At 45.8% G+C, this 20,568-nt stretch overlaps 1 protein-coding gene across 1 annotated transcript in view; it reads left to right on the top strand.

Annotated features, from left to right (window-relative positions):
* Window positions 1-20,568, top strand: part of madd (MAP-kinase activating death domain) — a 256,584-nt gene that overhangs the window by 80,884 nt on the left and 155,132 nt on the right. The window contains exons 6-7 of the mRNA XM_078221357.1: window positions 2,177-2,352; window positions 5,391-5,626. Coding sequence (XP_078077483.1) covers window positions 2,177-2,352; window positions 5,391-5,626 — 412 coding nt within the window. The remainder of the gene's footprint in view (window positions 1-2,176; window positions 2,353-5,390; window positions 5,627-20,568) is intronic.

Here is a 20,568-nt window from a genome sequence, read left to right as displayed (position 1 = left end):
AGCTTTAATCAATGTGACAGTGATTGCAAGCACTAGTGAATGCAGTTTATCCATAGCGCAAAACAGGTGTCCTGGTAGTGTTACCATACCTCCTTTTCAGTACAAATAAACTGTTGGCCATTCTTCAACCTTTGGTGCTTCATATCCTGACTCTATGACAGTGCCTGGATTCTGGAGCCAGAATCTGCCTACTGTGCCCTGCACTCCACTCAGTTACTTCTTTGACCTGCATGTATTTTTCAAAGCTCGCTCCATGCTAATCATCTTTCAGCGTCAAATGGACTCCACTATCCCAACAAACACTCCAAGGACAGGTACAGCACAATTAGATACAGAGTGAAGCTTCCTCTGTAATATCCCCATCAAACACTCAAAGGACAGTAATAACCCGGGGCTAGATACAGAGTGAAGCTCCCTCTACACTGTCCCCATCAATGACTCCCAGGACAACCACAGCACAGGGTTAGATACAGAAGAAACCTCCCTCTACACTGTCCCCATCAAACACTCCCAGGGCAGGTACAGCACAAGGTTAGATACAGAGTAAAGCTCCCTCTACACTGTCCGTCAGATGCCGATGAACAGCTCTCCAGCTCGAGCTGTCTTGTCTGATAGCTTCTATTCCTCATGCAGGGTTCCGTGTTGAATGAGAAGTGCATTGTCTTTATTCTGAAGACTGCTGTCCTACACAATACACGAGCCTGACTTGTTGTATGAAGTTCCATAAGGCACCAATATCCATCACTTAGGCCCCAGTGAGGTTTGAACATTCTAACTTAGTGCACTGCCCAGTGACGCTCAGTCCCCAGTGGCAAATTGTTCAGTATTCTGTTCCATTCTTCCTTTTGTTTCAGTGACATGCTGTTTGTGCATGGTGTTTTCTCCCTCATGAGGAGGGGAATTGAAACCACTGGATGGAATGTAACGGTGTGGCTGGCAGCTTAGAACTGACAGAGAGCTAGGAAATGCTTTTCCTGCTGAACAGCCTGTAGGGACATGGAGGGGAATCAACTTCCTTGGTGGGGATGGGTGAGGGGGTGATAGGCCAATCAAGGAGAAGGGTGAGGGAGTATTGGGTCAGCTGGGGGGGCTTGGGTCAGCTGGAGGGGCTTGGGTCAGCTGGGGGGGCTTGGGTCAGCTGGGGGGGCTTGGGTCAGCTGGGGGGGCTTGGGTCAGCTGGGGGGGCTTGGGTCAGCTGGGGGGGCTTGGGTCAGCTGGGGGGGCTTGGGTCAGCTGGGGGGGCTTGGGTCAGCTGGGGGGGCTTGGGTCAGCTGGGGGGGCTTGGGTCAGCTGGGGGGGCTTGGGTCAGCTGGGGGGGCTTGGGTCAGCTGGGGGGGCTTGGGTCAGCTGGGGGGGCTTGGGTCAGCTGGGGGGGCTTGGGTCAGCTGGGTGGGGCTTGGGTCAGCTGGGGGGGCTTGTGTCAGCTGGGGTTGCTTGGGTCAGCTGGGGGGGCTTGGGTCAGCTGGGGGGGCTTGGGTCAGCTGGGGGGGCTTGGGTCAGCTGGGGGGGCTTGGGTCAGCTGGGGGGGCTTGGGTCAGCTGGGGGGGCTTGGGTCAGCTGGGGGGGCTTGGGTCAGCTGGGGGGGCTTGGGTCAGCTGGGGGGGCTTGGGTCAGCTGGGGGGGCTTGTGTCAGCTGGGGGGGCTTGTGTCAGCTGGGGGGGCTTGTGTCAGCTGGGGGGGCTTGTGTCAGCTGGGGGGGCTTGTGTCAGCTGGGGTTGCTTGGGTCAGTTGGGGGCCTGGGTCAGTTGGGGGGCTTGGGTCAGTTTGGGGGGGCTTGGGTCAGTTTGGGGGGGCTTGGGTCAGTTTGGGGGGGGTTGGGTCAGTTGGTGGGGGTTGGGTCAGTTGGTGGGGGTTGGGTCAGTTGGTGGGGGTTGGGTCAGTTTGGGGGGGTTGGGTCAGTTTGGGGGGGTTGGGTCAGTTGGTGGGGGTAGTGAGTATCGGGTGGTGTTAGGTCGATTGGGAGGAGGCTAGTGAGTTATGTGATTGGTCAGTTTGGGGGTATAGTCAGTCTCGGGAGGGGTCTTTGGTTCGGTTTGGTGGGGGTGAGTGAGTGTCGGGGGGTTTTTGGTCAGTTGTGGGGATAGAGATTTTGGGGGGTGTAGTGTAGAATCGGGGGTTTCTCCTTTTCCAGGTTGCTTTGATACTAATCCTTTTCCTGCACATTATCCTGTGACAGGCGCTGGCCAGCATGAGCTTGAACACTCAGCCCATTCTCAATCTGGAGAAGTTCAATGAAGCACAAGAGCTGCCTCTGGGTGGAAAGCCACGCGATGAGCAGACCTCTACCCCATCCACAGAGTTCAACCCTCTCATCTACGGCAATGATGTCGACTCCGTGGACATTGCCACTCGGTGAGTGAGAGCCTGACTGTGACATCATGCTGTTCCCAATTTGTGTCTGCTCTCCTATGATGGGGTAACTATCCACACAGCACACTAAAGACTCTGCTCGGTGTTGACAGCCCTTGTTGCCATGGCTGCTTCATAGCTAGCTTCTTACTCCTGACCACTTATCAATACTTCATGCTCCCTCAACCAGTTAAGCCAGTGGTAACTGCTGAAATTACTGAACTACATCCACACTGGTTCAACATTTAGTCAGCGAGAATTGGAGGAGCAAATCAGCAGAGAGATAGCTGACAACTGCAAGAAACACAAAGTTGTGATAGTAGGGGATTTTAATTTTCCACATATAGATTGGGACTCGCATACTGTTAAAGGTTTAGACGGGGTAGAGTTTGTAAAATGTTTTCAGGAGAATTTTCTACATTAGTATATAGAGGTGCCAACTAGAGAGGATGCGATATTGGATCTCCTATTGGGAAATGAGTTAGGGCAGGTGATGGATGTGAGTGTGAGGGAACACTTTGGATCCAGTGATCATAATGCCATTAGTTTCAACCTGATCGTGCATAAGGATAGATCTGGTCCTCGGGTTGAAGTTCTGAACTGGAAAAAGGCCAAATTTGATGAAATGAGAAGGGATCTGGGAAGTGTGGATTGGCACAGGCTGTTCTCTGGTAAGGATGTAAATGGAAAGTGGGAGGCCTTCAAAGGAGAAATTTTGAGAGTGCAGAGTTTATATGTTCCTGTCAGGATTAAAGGCAAAGTAAATAGGAATAAGGAACCTTGGTTCTTGAGGGAGATTGTAACACTGATTAAGAGGAAGAGAGAGTTGTATGAAATGTACAGGCAGCAAGGAACAGATCAGATGCTCGAGGAGTACAAAAAGTGCAAGAAGCTACTTAAGAGGGAAATCAGGAGGGCTAAAAGAAGACATGAGGTTGCTTTGGCAGACAGAGTGAAGGAAAATCCAAAGAGCTTCTATAGGTATGTTAGGAGCAAAAGGATAGTGAGGGATAAAATTGGTCCTCTTGAAGATCAGAGTGGTAGACTGTGTATGGAACCAAAAGAGATGGGGGAGATACTAAATGGTTTTTTTGCATCCGTATTTACTGAGGAAACGGGCATGGAGTCTACGGAAATAGGGCAAACTGGTAGGGAGGCCATGGAACCTTTACAGCTTAAAGGGGAGGAGGTGCTCGCTGTCTTGAGGCAAATCAGAGTGGATAAATCCCCAGGACCGGACAGGGTATTCCCACGGACCTTGAGGGAAGCTAGTGTTGAACTTGCAGGGGCCCTGGCAGACATATTTAAAATGTCAGTATTCACGGGGGAGGTGCCGGGTGATTGGAGGGTGGCTCATGTTGTTCCGTTGTTTAAAAAAGGTTCCAAAAGAAATCCGGGAAATTATCGGCCAGTAAGTTTGACATCGATGGTGGGCAAGTTATTGGAAGGTGTGATAAGGGATAGGATCTACAAATATTTGGATAGACAGGGACTTATTAGGGAGAGTCAACATGGCATTGTGCGTGGTCGGTCATGTTTGACCAATCTATTAGAGTTTTTCGAGGAGGTTACCAGGAAAGTGGATGAAGGGAAGGCGGTGGATGTTGTCTACCTGGATTTCAGCAAGGCCTTTGACAAGGTCCCTCATGGGAGGTTAGTTAGGAAGGTTCAGTCGCTAGGTATACATGGGGAGGTAGTAAATTGGATAAGACACTGGCTCAATGGAAGAAGCCAGAGAGTGTTTGTGGAGGATTGCTTCTCTAAGTGGAGGCCTGTGACTAGTGGTGTGCCGCAGGGATCGGTGTTGGGTCCATTGTTGTTTGTCATCTATATCAATGATCTGGATGATAATGTGGTAAATTGGATCAGCAAGTTTGCTGATGATACAAAGATTGGAGGTGTAGTGGACAGTGAGGAAGGTTTTCAAAGCTTGCAGAGGGATTTGGACCAACTAGAAAAATGGGCTGAAAAATGGCAAATGGAATTTAACGCAGACAAGTGTGAGATATTGCACTTTGGAAGGACAAACCAAAGAAGAACGTACAGGGTAAATGGTAGGACTCTGAAGAGTGCAGTTGAACAGAGGGATCTGGGAATACAGGTACAGAATTCCCTAAAAGTGACATCACAGGTGGATAGGGTCGTAAAGAGTGCCTTTGGTACATTGGCCTTTATAAATCGGAGTATCGAGTATAAAAGTTGGAGTGTTATGGTAAGGTTATACAAGGCATTGGTGAGGCCGAATTTGGAGTATTGTGTACAGTTTTGGTCACCTAGTTACAGGAAGGATGTAAATAAGATTGAAAGAGTGCAGAGAAGGTTCACAAGGATGTTGCCGGGACTTGAGAAGCTGAGTTACAGAGAGAGATTGAATAGGTTCGGACTTTATTCCCTGGAGCGTAGAAAATTGAGGGGAGATTTGATAGAGGTGTATAAGATTTTGATGGATATAGATAGAGTGAATGCAAGCAGGCTTTTTCCGCTGAGGCTAGGGGAGAAAAAAACTAGAGGGCATGGGTTAAGGGTGAAAGGAGAAAGGTTTAAAGGGAATATTAGAGGGGGCTTCTTCACGCAGAGAGTGGTGGGAGTGTGGAATGAGCTGCCGGATAAAGTGGTAAATGCGGGGTCACTTTTAACATTTAAGAAAAACTTGGACGGGTTCATGGATGAGAGGGGTGTGGAGGGATATGGTCCAAGTGCAGGTCAGTGGGACTAGGCATAAAATGGTTCGGCACAGACAAGAAGGGCCAAAAGGCCTGTTTCTGAGCTGTAATTTTCTATGGTTCTATCCCTTTAAGTAGCTGTTCTTTTGATTTATCCCTAGTTTATTTAATTTTGCTTATTTGGTTCAACACAAAATGCTACACACTGAGTATAAATTCAACATTGAGCAGACCAGGTAGCAACCTTATACTGTGTGTGGATGTTTGTCTGCCGGGGGTGTGCGCTTGTGTGTTACTGGCTATGTGTGTGTCGTACAAATTGTCGATGTGGGGTTGTTCTGCTGCTTTCACAGTGGACTGTCATTCTTTATTTCTCAGGGTTGCCATGGTGCGATTCTTCAACTCCCCCAACGTGCTGCAGGGTTTTCTGGCCCACACCCGCACACTCAGACTCTTCCCACGGCCTGTCGTTGCTTTCCAAATCAATTCCTTCCTGGCATCCAGGCCCAAACACTCGCTGTTCACAGAGAAGCTGGCTCGCACTCAAGCTGTTGAGTATTCTGGGGAATGGTCTCTGAATCCCACCAATTACACTTTCCAAAGGATCCACAACAGTAAGTTGGAAGAAGGGTTGTCCTGCTGGATGATGGTGAGTGCGTGCCTGTGTGGTCCAGCCAGCTGAGGAGTATGGAGAATGGGACTTCTGGGGGGATGAAGGGGGGAGGGGTGGGGGTGGTCGAGGTTGTTTATCCCATGCCCCCTATGCAGAGTTCTCAACCCTTCTCTTTGACTGGGGCTCATAGAATGCCATTCAGCCCCTTGGTTGTTCTGCAATACCATAACTCAATGGTCAGAGGTACAGACCGGAGGTTCTGTGGTCGGGACAGAGACTCCCGCATGATTTGTTGCCTCCTGGGTGCCAAGGTCAGCGATGTCTCTGATCGCGTGCACAGCGTTCTAAGGCGGGAAGGTGATTAGCCAGATGTCGTGGTACACATCGGTACCAATGACGTAGGTAGGAAGAGTGAGGAGGTCCTAAAGAGTGAGTACAAAGAGCTTGGAAGGAAGTTAAAAAGCAGGACCCCGAGGGTAGTAATCTCAGGATTGCTACCTGTACCACGTGCCAGTGAGGGCAGGAGTAGGATGCTTGGGCGGATGAACACGTGGCTGAGGAACTGGTGTAGGGGGCAGGGTTTCCGATTCTTGGATCATTGGGACCTCTTCTGGGGCAGGTGGGACCTGTACAAGAGAGACGGGTTACACCTAAACTACAAGGGGACCAATATACTTGCAGGGAGGTTTGCTAGTGTTATTGGAGAGCGTTTAAACTAGATTTGCAGGGGGGTGGGAACCAGAGTGCCAGAGCAGATAGTGGAGCAGGGGTAAAAAGACAGGTTAGTTCAAGCAAAATCACAAATGGAAGAGTTGAGTGTGGTGGAAATAATTTTTTGAGGTGTGTCTATTTCAATGCCAGGAGTATTGTGGGGAAGGCAGATGAGCTGAAGGTGTGGATAGACACATGGAAATATGACATTATAGCCATTAGTGAAACTTGGCTACAGGAGGGGCAGGACTGGCAGCTCAATGTTCCGGGGTTCCAATGTTTCAGGCGGGATAGAGGCAGAGGGATAAAAGGTTGGGGGGTGGCATTGTTGGTCAGGGAAAATGTTACAGCGGTACTCAGGCAGGACAGATTAGAGGGCTTGTCTACAGAGGCCCTATGGGTGGAGCTGAGAAACAGGAAAGGTATGACCACATTAATGGGCTTGTATTATAGACCACCCAATAGTCAGCGAGAATTGGAGGAGCAAATCAGCAGAGAGATAGCTGACAACTGCAAGAAACACAAAGTTGTGATAGTAGGGGATTTTAATTTTCCACATATAGATTGGGACTCGCATACTGTTAAAGGTTTAGACGGGGTAGAGTTTGTAAAATGTTTTCAGGAGAATTTTCTACATCAGTATATAGAGGTGCCAACTAGAGAGGATGCGATATTGAATCTTCTATTGGGAAATGAGTTGGGGCAGGTGATGGGTGTGAGTGTGAGGGAACACTTTGGATCCAGTGATCATAATGCCATTAGTTTCAACCTGATCATGGATAAGGATGGATCTGGTCCTCGGGTTGAAGTTCTGAACTGGAAAAAGGCCAAATTTGATGAAATGAGAAGGGATCTGGGAAGTGTGGATTGGCACAGGCTGTTCTCTGGTAAGGATGTAAATGGAAAGTGGGAGGCCTTCAAAGGAGAAATTTTGAGAGTGCAGAGTTTGTATGTTCCTGTCAGGATTAAAGGCAAAGTAAATCGGAATAAGGAACCATGGTTCTCGAGGGAGATTGTAACACTGATTAAGAGGAAGAGAGAGTTGTATGAAATGTATAGGCAGCAAGGAACAGATCAGATGCTCAAGGAGTATAAAAAGTGCAAGAAGCTACTCAAGAGGGAAATCAGGAGGGCTAAAAGAAGACATGAGGTTGCTTTGGCAGACAGAGTGAAGGAAAATCCAAAGAGCTTCTATAAGTATGTTAGGAGCAAAAGGATAGAAACATAGAAAACTACAGCACAAAACAGGCCCTTCGGCCCCACAAGTTGTGCCAAACATATCCCTACCTTTTAGGCCTACCTATAACCCTCCATCCTATTAAGTCCCATGTACTCATCCAGGAGTCTCTTAAAAGATCCTATTGAATTTGCCACCACCACCACTGACGGCAGCCGATTCCACTCGCCCACCACCCTCTGTGTGAAAAACTTCCCCCTAACATTTCCCCTGTACCTACACCCTAGCACCTCAAACCTGTGTCCTCTCGTAGCAACCATTTCCACCCTGGGAAAAAGCCTCTGAGAGTCCACCCGATCTATGTCTCTCAACTTCTTATATACCTCTATTAGGTCTCCTCTCATCCTACGTCTCTCCAAGGAGAAAAGACCGAGCTCCTTCAGCCTATCCTCATAAGGCATGCCACTCAATCCAGGCAACATCCTTGTAAATCGCCTCTGCACCCTTTCAATCTTTTCCACATCCTTCCTGTAATGAGGCGACCAGAACTGAGCACAGTACTCCAAGTGGGGTCTGACGAGGGTCTTATATAGCAGCATCATTATCCCCGGACTCCTAAACTCAGTCCCTCGATTGATAAAGGCCAGCACACCATACGCCTTCTTAACCACCTCCTCCACCTGCGGGGCCGATTTTAGTGTCCTATGGACCTGGACCCCAAGGTCCTTCTGATCCTCCACAGTACTAAGAGTCTTTCCCTTTATATTGTACTCCTTCATCCCATTTGACCTGCCAAAATGGACCACTATGCATTTATCTGGGTTGAAGTGAGGGATAAAATTGGTCCTCTTGAAGACCAGAGTGGTAGACTGTGTATGGAACCAAGAGAGATGGAGGAGCTACTAAATGTTTTTTTTGCATCCGTATTTAATGAGGAAACAGGCATGGAGTCTACGGAAATAAGGCAAACAGGTAGGGAGGTTATGGAACCTTTACAGATTAAAGGGGAGGGGGTGCTTGCTGTCTTGAGGCAAATCCCCAGGACCGGACAGGGTGTTTCCACGGACCTTGAGGGAAGCTAGTGATGAACTTGCAGGGGCCCTGGCAGACATATTTAAAATGTCAGTATTCACGGGGGAGGTGCCAGATCATAGAAATCATAGAAACCCTACAGTGCAGAAGGAGGCCATTCGGCCCATCGAGTCTGAACCGATCACAATTCCACCCAGGCCCTACCTCCACATGTTTACCCGCTAATCCCTCTAACCTACGCATCTCAGGACTCTAAGGGGAAATTTTTAACCTGGGCAATCAACCTAACCCGCACATTTTTGGACTGTGGGAGGAACCGGAGCACCCGGAGGAAACCCACGCAGACACGAGGAGAATGTGCAAACTCCACACCGACAGTGACCCAAGCCGGGAATCGAACCCAGGTCCCTGGAGCTGTGAAGCAGCAGTGCTAACCACTGTGCTACCGTGACGCCCATGAATGATTGGAGGGTGGCTCATGTTGTTCCGTTGTTTAAAAAAGGTTCCAAAAGAAATCCGGGAAATTATAGGCCAGTAAGTTTGACGTCGGTGGTGGGCAAGTTATTTATTGGAAGATGTGATAAGGGATAGGATCTACAAATATTTGGATAGACAGAGACATATTAGGGAGAGTCAACATGGCTTTGTGCGTGGTAGGTCATGTTTGACCAATCTATTAGAGTTTTTCGAGGAGGTTACCAGGAAAGTGGATGAAGGGAAGGCGGTGGATGTTTTCTACCTGGATTTCAGCAAGGTCTTTGACAAGGTCCCTCATGGGAGGTTAGTTAGGAAGGTTCAGTCGCTGGGTATACATGGGGAGGTAGTAAATTGGATTAGACACTGGCTCAATGGAAGAACAGTAAGAAGTCTCACAACACCAGGTTAAAGTCCAACAGGTTTATTTGGTAGCAAATACCATAAGCTTTCGGAGCACAGCTCCTTCGTCAGATGGAGCAGCAGTGCTAACCACTGTGCTACCGTGACGCCCATGGATGATTGGAGGGTGGCTCATGTTGTTCCGTTGTTTAAAAAAGGTTCCAAAAGAAATCCGGGAAATTATAGGCCAGTAAGTTTGACGTCGGCGGTGGTCGTCACTCCATCTGACGAAGGAGCTGTGCTCCAAAAGCTTATGGTATTTGCTACCAAATAAACCTGTTGGACTTTAACCTGGTGTTGTGAGACTTCTTACTGTGCTTAACCCAGTCCAACGCCGGCATCTCCATCTACCATCAATGGAAGAAACCAGAGAGTGGTTGTGGAGGATTGCTTCTCTGAGTGGAGGCCTGTAACTAGTGGTGTGCATGATGTGGAGATGCCGGCGTTGGACTGGGGTAAACACAGTAAGAAGTTTAACAACACCAGGTTAAAGTCCAACAGGTTTATTTGGTAGCAAAAGCCACACAAGCTTTCGGAGCTCTTAGCCCCTTCTTCAGGTGAGTGGGAATTCTGTTCACAAACAGAGCTTATAAAGACACAGACTCAATTTACATGAATAATGGTTGGAATGCAAATACTTACAACTAATCAAGTCTTTAAGAGACGAAACAATGTGAGTGGAGAGAGCATCAAGACAGGCTAAAAAGATGTGTATTGTCTCCAGACAAGACAGCCAGTGAAACTAGTGGTGTGCCGCAGGGATCGGTGTTGGGTCCATTGTTGTTTGTCATCTATATCAATGACCTGGATGATAATGCAGTAAATTGGATCAGCAAATTTGCTGATGATACAAAGATTGGAGGTGTAGTGGACAGTGAGGAAGGTTTTCAAAGCTTGCAGAGGGATTTGGACCAACTAGAAAAATGGGCTGAAAAATGGCAAATGGAATTTAACGCAGACAAGTGTGAGATATTGCACTTTGGAAGGACAAACCAAAGTAGAACGTACAGGGTAAATGGTAGGACTCTGAAGAGTGCAGTTGAACAGAGGGATCTGGGAATACAGGTACAGAATTCCCTAAAAGTGACGTCACAGGTGGATAGGGTCGTAAAGAGTGCCTTTGGTACATTGGCCTTTATAAATCGGAGTATCGAGTATAAAAGTTGGAGTGTTATGGTAAGGTTATATAAGGCATTGGTGAGGCCGAATTTAGAGTATTGTGTGCAGTTTTGGTCACCTAGTTACAGGAAGGATGTAAATAAGATTGAAAGAGTGCAGAGAAAGTTCACAAGGATGTTGCCAGGACTTGAGAAGCTGAGTTACAGAGAGAGATTGAATAGGTTGGGACTTTATTCCCTGGAGCGTAGAAGAATGAGGGGAGATTTGATAGAGGTGTATAAGATTTTGATGGGTATAGATAGAGTGAATGCAAGCAGGCTTTTTCCGCTGAGGCTCGGGGAGAAAAAAACCAGAGGGCATGGGTTAAGGGTGAAAGGAGAAAAGATTAAAGGGAATATTAGCGGGGGCTTCTTCACGCAGAGAGTGGTGGGAGTGTGGAATGAGCTGCCGGATAAAGTGGTAACATTAACATTTAAGAAAAACATGGGTGAGAGGGGTGTGGAGGGATATGGTCCAAGTGCAGGTCAGTGGGACTAGGCAAAAAATGGTTCGGCACAGACAAAAAGGGCCAAAAGGCCTGTTTCTGAGCTGTAATTTTCTACGGTCCTAATGGCTGACCTCCCCTGTCTTTCCTGTGTATCACTAGATACATGACACATCACACCTTATCGTGAAGTTTGGTACTTTTGGGAGCAACAGTTCCAAATTTCCACATGCATTTGTTTGGGAAAAACACTGCTTAATTTCCCGTCTGAGCAACCTCACTCTCGTGTTCAGATGATGCCCCTTGTCCTGGCAGAGGAAATATTCTAGCTACCCAATTGAATTATTTTCTCATCTTAAAAATCTCCATCAAATCACTACTCAATATTCTATCCTCAAGTGGATGAATGAGTGCTTCTTCGAAATCCAGACCAAATTTTAATTTGAGTTGTTTAATTTCCTTGAGATTCTTAAGTTACAGTTTCTTTGTTTTACCCTCTTTATTCCTTCCTTTAGAATTGACAATATCGCCAAGGTTATTAATGTAAGTTATAGACTAGGTGGGTCGAATAAGCCCTTAAAACACCATGATGAATAGCACTCGGTTAACAACCTCTCCTGGCATCAGAAATTCTATTCTTTCCCTGAGCTCTCCATCTTTCACCGAATGGCTGCACAGAAGGGAAACCATTCGGCCCATTGTGTGTGCACCAGCTCAGCTATCTAGTTAGTTCCTCTCCCTACTCATTCCCCATAACCCTACAATTTGTTTTTCTCTTCAAATGTTTGTCCAGTTCTCTTTTCAAAGTCACTGTTAAAATTGTTTCCAACGCCCTTCCAAGCAGAGAAATTCTGATCACAACCAATTGTATACTATCCTCATGTCACCTCTAACAATGATCAAGAAACCATTGCCGATTGTTGTAAAAACCCCATCAGTCCTTTAGGGAAGGAACTCTGTCGTCTTTACCTGGTCTGGTCTACATGTGACTCCAGACACACAGCAATGTGGTTGACTCTTAACTGCGATCTGAAATGGCTGAGCAAGACACTCAGTCATGGCGGCTCAGTGGTTAGCACTGCTGCCTCACAGTGCCAGGACCTGGGTTCAATTCCAGCCTCGGGTCCCTGTCTGTGTGGAGTTTGCACATTCTCCTCGTGTCTGCGTGGGTTTCCTCTGGTTGCTCTGGTTTCCTCCCACAGTCCAAAGATGTGCGGGTTAGGTTGATTGGCCATGCTAAATTGACCCTAGTGTCAGGGGATTAGCAGGTAAATATGTGGGGTTATGGGAATAGGGCTTGGGTGGGATTGTTGTCAGTGCAGACTCAATGGGCCGAATGGCCTCCTTCTGCACTGTAGGGATTCTATGATTCAGTTCAAGAGCAATTAGGAATGGGCAATAAATGTTGCCCCAACCAGTGACATCCATGTCCCATGAAAGAATCAAAAATAAGCTCTGGTTCTTTGCCACCTTCTGTTTGCTACTGATTATTCTGCTAATGCTTCTTATTGGCTCAGCCAAAAACCCTTCATAATTTTCAAAACCTTTATTAACTTTACCCCTAACCTTCTGTCTAAGGAGAACAACCCAGTTTCTCCAGTCTCTCTCTGTTGCTGAGGTCCCTCATCCCTGGTACCATTCCTGCAGATCTCTTCAACACCTTCTCTAAGGCTTTGACATTTTTCTTAAAATCTGATATCCAGTCTTCTCCTCCCAACTTCAACGATTTGTGGATGTGGAGTTAAAACTGTCATTCAGTTCATATTGTGTCTCCTCATTTGACCAAATTCATCACTTCATCCTGCCCTGTTAAATTTCATCTGTAAAGTGTTTGTCCATTGCTTTAGGTTCTAGGTCCTCCTGAAGTCTGTTACTATCCTCATTTTTCCGACTATTCAGTATTTCAGACCATCTTTAAACTTGGAAATTATAGCCTGTATACTCAAGTTCAGGTAATTAATATACAGCAGTAAGGATTAATGATCTTAAAACTGACCCACGGAGAGCACACTGAGTGTTTCCTTTACTTCTACCACCATCTTCTCAAGGACAGTTCAGGATGAATAATTAATGCTGGACTTGCCAGTGATTTTTATGTCCCAAGAATGGAAAAAATATCTGAAAAACCATCATTTGCTGCCAGTTTCTGCTTTCTAGTCCTTGGTCATTGTTGCTGCTCCCTTTCATTCATCAATATAAACAAGTCGAGAAAGATGGCACAGAAGACAGCTAACCACCACCTTCTCAAGGGCAATGAGGGATGGGCAATAAATGCTGACCCAGCCAGTGAGGCCCACATCTATGAATGAATGAAAAGAAAAGAGGCTGTTTAGCCCATCAAATCCACACTGGCTCTCTGTAGAGCAGCCAAGTCAGTCCCATTCCCCCACTCTATCTCCTTAACCATGAGAGTTTATTTCCTTCAACTGCCAATCCAAATACCTTTTGAATTTATTGATTGTCTTTGCTTCCACCATCCTTGCACTGAGTTCCAGGTCATTACCACTCACTAGGTAAAAATAATTTGGTGACCAGAGCTAGATGTAATATTCCAGTTGTCGCCTAACCATGTGCTTTGCCAACAACTAAGTTAGCATACTAAATTGCCTCTCAGTGTGAGGGTAAATTACCTGGGTAGATACATGGGGTTATGGGGATAGGGCCTGGGTGGGATTGTTGCTAGTGCAGGCTCGCTGAGCCAAATGGCCCCCTTCTGCACTTTACTCTCTCAACATGTCCCGTCATCTTCAACGGTCGATACACATGAACCCTCAGGGTCTCTTTGTCCCGACTGTTATATTTCAGGTCAGAAACGCCAAAGTGTTTTATGAAGTCCGTATGGATCATAAGTTTTGCACTTTGAATTTGGCTAGGGTAAACATCACATGTCTCACTTCAGTTATGATTCAAATGACCCACTAGGGAGCTTTTATCAAACAAAGTTCGTTTAAGAATATAGTTAGCATGTGTAGAAAGAAAGCAATAACTTTTGTCAATTACAAACAAAAACAAAACAACCACAATAATATATCACAAATATATCTAAAATATTTCAATAAACAAAAACTTCATATAGACAAAAACCCTTTAACACAGCAAAGACTAATGCTCACATGATACTGGAACTTAGTCCTTTGGTTGGAGGATTGAAAATCCTGACTTCTCAGCCTTGTAGCTTCTAGCAGCCTCTGGACACACCCAGAACAGTTTGAAGTCAGAACAGCTTCCCCGAACACCAGGGAGAGTTTCTGGTCAAGCCACTAACAGCAGATGCTCTACCCCTGGAAGGCAAGAGCTTTGCTTTCAGCGAACCAGCAGAATTTCCAAAACCAAGGGGAGCGAGAAACACTTCTTTTCAGTTTGATGTCCCTTCTAAAATTCTGCCAGCCAAGCAGAAAATGAAACCTTAAATTCACGAGGAAGAAAAGAAAACTGTCCAAGAACACATGATCTTCCTCCTAACAATGCAATCATAAAACATCTCAAAGTAAAAATAAACACCCCATTTAAACCATTGAAGGAGCAATGAAAAGACTTCTAACAGATGACCCGGCAGCAATGAAACCAAAACAGCTTATAGCTGCAGAGAACATGATTTTTTTTAAAAATTCCTTAAAGGTGCACTAATGTCACACTACACATTCTTTACAATTGTGCCATTGAGTCTGTAATTGTGTCTCTGCATCCCTTCTCCCAGAATGTGTCGTATCGCACCTCTCTATTAAATTCTGCCAGTCTGTCTATGTCCTGTTGCAGTCAACCACACCTTCAACTTTGGTATCTGCGGCAAATTTTGAAATTTTACCTTGTTTTCCAAAATCATTTATAGATATTAAATAAGTAGTGCTCTGAACCTTAGGGAACACCACTATCTACCATCCTCCAAACTGAAAATCACCTTTTACCATGACTTGCTGTTTTCTGTTCATAAGGCAATTATTTATCCATACTGACCCTCCTATTTCATGGGCCTATGTTGTAACCAACCTTTCATTTTAAGGAGCTGTTTTGTCAAACAGTTCCTTAAAATCCAGATAGACAATATCCACTGCATTCCCTTCTTCAAACTTCTCTGTTACTTCGTCAAGAAATTCATTTCGATTGGAGTCTTTGACAAATCCATGTTGGCCCTCCTTGATTAACTCAAGCCTCTTTATCCATTATGGATGTTAAACTGTTCAGCCTGTAGTTGCTCGGTCTGTCCTTGCACTATTTCTTGAATAAGTGTGTCACATTTGCCACTCTCCAATCATCTGCTACCTCCCATACCTAGGGAAGATTGGACGGAGAACTATCAAAGACGCCAAGAGAGTACTGGATCAAGCTAGAGTCCCAGGCTGGCCACACAGACTCCCACGCAGTATGGCCAGGTCTGCAAGGCTACAAGATGAAGGTATGTAGAATCACCGGCATCGATGCATCCCTCCCCGATGAGCTCAATGCATTCCATGCCAGCTTTGAGCAGCGAGAGCACACGTTCCGCCCTGGAAGCCTCAGCCGAACCGGAATCTGAGGTCATCATCGCAGACTTCAGATCAGCCTTCTTGAAAGTAAACACACGGAAAGTGACTGGCCAGATGAGCTGCGTGGACCAGCTGGTGGGAGTATTCGCAGACATCTTTAACCTCTCCCTACACCGATCTGAGGTGCCTACCTGCTTCAAGAAAATGACTATCATCCCTATATCAAAGAAAAACCAGACAGCGCGCCTTAATGATTACCATCCGGTGGCTCTGACATCCATCATTATCAAGTGCTTCGAAAGCTTAGTTATGGCACAGATCAATTCCGGCCTCCCAGATTGCCTGGACCCACTACAGTTCATCTATCGCCGCAACAGGTCCACAGCAGACACCATCTCCCTGGCCCTACAACTAAACCCTGGAATACCTGGATAAGAAAGACACTTATCAGGCTCCCATTTATTGATTACAGCTCAGCCTTCAACACCATTATTCCTACAAAAGTCATCTCCAACTTCTGTGGCCTAGGGCTCGGCTACTCCGTCTGTGACTGGATCCTAGATTTCCTAACTCACAGACTGCAATCAGTAAAGGTAAGCAACAACACCTCCATGATTATCCTCAACACTGGTGCCCCACAAGGCTGCATCCTTAGCCCCTTACTATACTCCTGATACATTTGTGACTGTGTGGGCAAATTCTGCTCCAACTCCATTTTCAAGTTTGCTGATAAAACCACTGTAGTGAGTTGGATCTCAAACAGTGATGAGAGGGAGTACAGGAAAGAGATAGAGAATCTGGTGAACTGGTGCGACGACAATAATTTCTTCCTCAATGTCAGTAAAATGAAGGAGGTGGTCATCGACTTCAGGAAGCGTAGTGCAGGACATGCCCTTGTCTACATCATCGGGGATGAAGTGGAAATGGTCGCGAACTTCAAGTTTCTAGGTGTCCAGATCACCAACGACCTGTCCTGGCCCCTCTATGCCGACACTATAGTTTAGAAAGCCTACCGGCGCCTCTATTTTCTCAGGAGGCTAAGGAAATTTGGCATGTTTGCCACGACTCTCACCAACTTTTATAGATGCATCATAGAAAGCATCCTTTCCGAATGCATGACAGCTTGGTATGGCTCCTGCTCTGACCAAGACTGCAAGAAACTACGAAGGGTTGTGAACGTAGCCCAGTCCATCATGCAAACCAGCCTCCCATCCATTGACTTTGTCTACATTTCCTGCTGTCTTGGAAAAGCAGCCAGCATAATCAAGGACCCTACGCACCCCAGACATTCTCTTTTCCACCTTCTTGCGTCGGGAAAAAGATACAAAAGTCTGAGGTCACATACCAACCGACTCAAGAACACTTCTTCCCTGCTGCTGTCAGACTTTTGAATTGACCTACCTTATACTAAGTTGATCTTTCTCTACACTCTAGCTATGACTGTAACCCTACATTCTGCACCCTCTCCTCTATGTACGGTATGCTTTTGGTTTTTTCTATATAGTGTGCAATAAACAATACATTTCACTGTATACCAATATGTGTTACAATGATAAATCAAATCAAAGATTATGACCAGTCTTTTCACCATCTCCACTCCCACTTCCTTCAGCAGCCTGGGTACAAGCTGTCCGAACTTATTCACTTTCAGCACAGCCAACACTTTTCAGTACGTCCTTCCCATCAATTTTCTCCTCATCCATTACCTCTACCATTTCCACTTCTACCGATGTTTTGTCAACATCCTCTTCCTTGGTAAGCACCAATGCAAAGTATTTATTAAGCAATCTAGCCTTGCCCAGCGCTTTGAAACGTAAATCACCATCTTTCTCTAAAATAGGACCCACTTCACATGTTACAACCCACTTACTATTTACACATTGGTGAAGATTTTTGTGTTCCAATAATGTTAACTGTCATTCTATTCTCTCATTCTCTCTTCATCAATTCTATTTTTCTCTTCTTTTCCCTTCTCAATTCATTGTATTTGATCTGGTTTTCACTTGAAAAATTCACTCCCTCTTCATTGTTTCATCATATTCTCATTTTCCCTTGTCATGCAAGGAGCTCTAGCATTTGTTCCCTATTTGTTCCTGTTGGAATGTACCAGCTTATAACTTAAACATCTCCTTAAAAATCGGCCATTATTCTCTTCCTGTTTTTTCTCATTTTTGATTCAATTTTTTCCTGACTTAGATTCCCTTACCTTTTTGTTAGCCCTCTTCCAATTTAGAAGCTCTATATTAGATTGTTCCTTGTTCTTCTCCATTACTAATCAAAACCTTCTGATCCAATGATTGCTCTTACACAGATGTTCCCACTCAGACACCTAATCCACTTGACCTCATTTCCCAACATCTGATGCATGAATAGGCAGGGAATAGAGGGATATGACCACGTAGAGGCAAGAAAATATTAGATTTGAGAGGCATCTGTATTGGCACAGACTTGGTGGGTCGAAGGACCTGTTCCTGTGCTGTACTGTTCTTTGTCCTTTGTTCATTTGGACACTAAGGGACAATTTAGCATGGTCAATCCATCTTTGCACATCTTTGGATTGTGGGAGGAGACCCACGCAGACAATCGCCCAAGGCCAGAATTGAACCCGGGTCCCTGACACTGAGAGGCAGCAGTGCCTAACCACTGTTCCTCAAGTTATAGTTCATTTAAATCACTGCCCTTGTTTGAAGAGGAAAAAATATTATTTCAAAACTCACCAACCACCTGCTATCCTCTGCTACTCCAGAGAATATCCATTCTCTCCTGGACTCCCAATTTATCTGTCACAGCTGCTGTTACCAGCTCTCACTGTCTCCAACTCCCTTGCTCTGGCTGCCACTTGTTTTGTAAAGGACCAGAATAGCATCTCTTCCCTTTTTATATTCTCTGCATTGTATTACCTCACTGGAGCTGAGCAATTGGTTGAAGCAGTAGTCCAAAGCTTGGCTTTTGCTATTATGTGGTGCTGTATGCAAAATATCAACCATCCTGCTCTCATCAACTCTCTCCATTATTTTATCAAAGAGCCCAACCAGTTATGGTGACATAATTTGCCTTTAGAAATCATAGAAATCATAGAAACCCTACAGTGCAGAAGGAGGCCATTCGGCCCATCGAGTCTGCACCGACCACAATCCCACCCAGGCCCTACCCCCACATATTTTACCCACTAATCCCTCTAACCTACGCATCCCAGGACTCTAAGGGGCAATTTTTTTAACCTGGCCAATCAACCTAACCCACACATCTTTGGACTGTGGGAGGAAACCGGAGCACCCGGAGGAAACCCACGCAGACACGAGGAGAATGTGCAAACTCCACACAGACAGTGACCCGAGCCGGGAATCGAACCCGGGACCCTGGAGCTGTGAAGCAGCAGTGCTAACCACTGTGCTACCGTGCCGCATATGTGCTACCGTGCCTGCATATGTGCTACCGTGCCTACATATGTGCTAACTCATACTTAGTTCTTTACAATTACAAAATGACTTTTCTCTCAGATTACTGTCTCTAAAGGTTTGCTCACCCAGTGACTGCCCTGTACTTACTGGGGATTTATATTTCCAGTTCTCTTGCTCCGGTGCTACTCCTGTCTCTAAGGTAGGACACCAGGAAGGGTCGGACATCAAATGGGAGGGTGGGGAGAGAGAAAACAGACCTGGGTAGGTCAGACATCGAGGAGCGAAAGGGTGGGGTTGAGCAGCAGCGGATCTGGGGTGCATTGCACATCAAGATGAGGGGGCTGGTGAGTTGGGGCAATGTTGGGTGGGAGGTTGTTAATCCATGAGGTTGAGGCGGTTGGGCCCATGGTGAGGGGTTGAGGAGTTCTATGCAGGTGGGGAAGTGGATGCAGTCCTGGGGTAGTGGGAGAGGGTGGATCTGGGACTTCACAATAGTTACCAAGATATTAGAAGAGGTTTTAATTCTCTAACGTCTTCTGTCTAACTATTGGTGTAACCCTGGCACAGCCATTCGAAGTTTGTGATTTAAATCGTTTTTTCGGATGATTCACAATGCAGGCCAGTTGTCATAGAACCATATCGATATGTAGCACAGAAAAAAGCCTTTCAGCCCATCACATCTACACTGGTCAAATTAGTTAAGTATTTCTACATTCCTCAACATTTCTCCTTTCTCTCAATGACTTAATCTGGAATTGTGACCCCTGTTCCACAAACACTCTTCCTTGAATGATGTTACTATCATGACCCTGTTCATGTAGCTGACACCTACAAATGTGCTTTTTGACCAATATTTGCCACTCTATCTCCTATACTCTGCATTTCTTTTCCTTCTCTATCTTTCCTGAATCCATTGGTGCCATGAATATTAATTGCACAATTATCGAATAAACCATTGTAGGCCCATTGAGGTTGCTCAGGCTCTTTCGAAGAATAATTCACCTCATTCCCTGAGTTTCCCCCAGACCCTTGTAACATTTTTTGCAAGTATTTGTCCAATTCCCCTTCGAAGGCTGTGTTACAACCATTCTCCGGACGAAGTCTCCTAATTAATTTCCCAGTGAGACTCCAATTCTGTTATGTCCTTGAGTGAGGAGGAATTAGCTGGTTCCCTTTCTTTATTCAATCCCACCACCCCCTGCCTCGGTCACAAGGTTAATTTGAAAGGAATCACTTCCCCTGTGGATACTTTTCTCAATCCAAACGTAGTTACTTTTTAGAAGGTGCCAATTTAACCAGATTTTCTTGTGTCAAAGGAAGCACAAGCTACTAAAAAGCTGAGAAAAAAAAAATTAATACACATCCGCATTCATACAATAGTCAGAAATGAGAAGTTAAACGTGCAAATAAAAAAGAATACTTTGGTTTTTCCATAAGAATAAATGGCGGTATGTTGCAGCTGTTAAGTTGGGTGATTTCAGTAGTGCTGACTTTGGCAGATTAGCAGTTAGTTTGGAGACACTGGAGGTTGCGTAAAACCTGTCCTATTTCATTTTGATGGTGGCTTCAACTAAGTCTCCTCCAGCAACAGCGAGAGAGATAGAACAAGCTGCAGGGACAACTGGCTGCTGTCTCCTCTTGTTTTTGTGTAACCCATACAATGACACCACAGCACCAGTA

This window comes from Mustelus asterias, chromosome 9 (genome assembly GCF_964213995.1).
Source record: "Mustelus asterias chromosome 9, sMusAst1.hap1.1, whole genome shotgun sequence".
Taxonomy (NCBI): domain Eukaryota; kingdom Metazoa; phylum Chordata; class Chondrichthyes; order Carcharhiniformes; family Triakidae; genus Mustelus; species Mustelus asterias.
The sequence above is the reverse complement of the archived record's forward strand: the minus strand, read 5'-3'. Positions and strand labels throughout refer to the sequence as shown.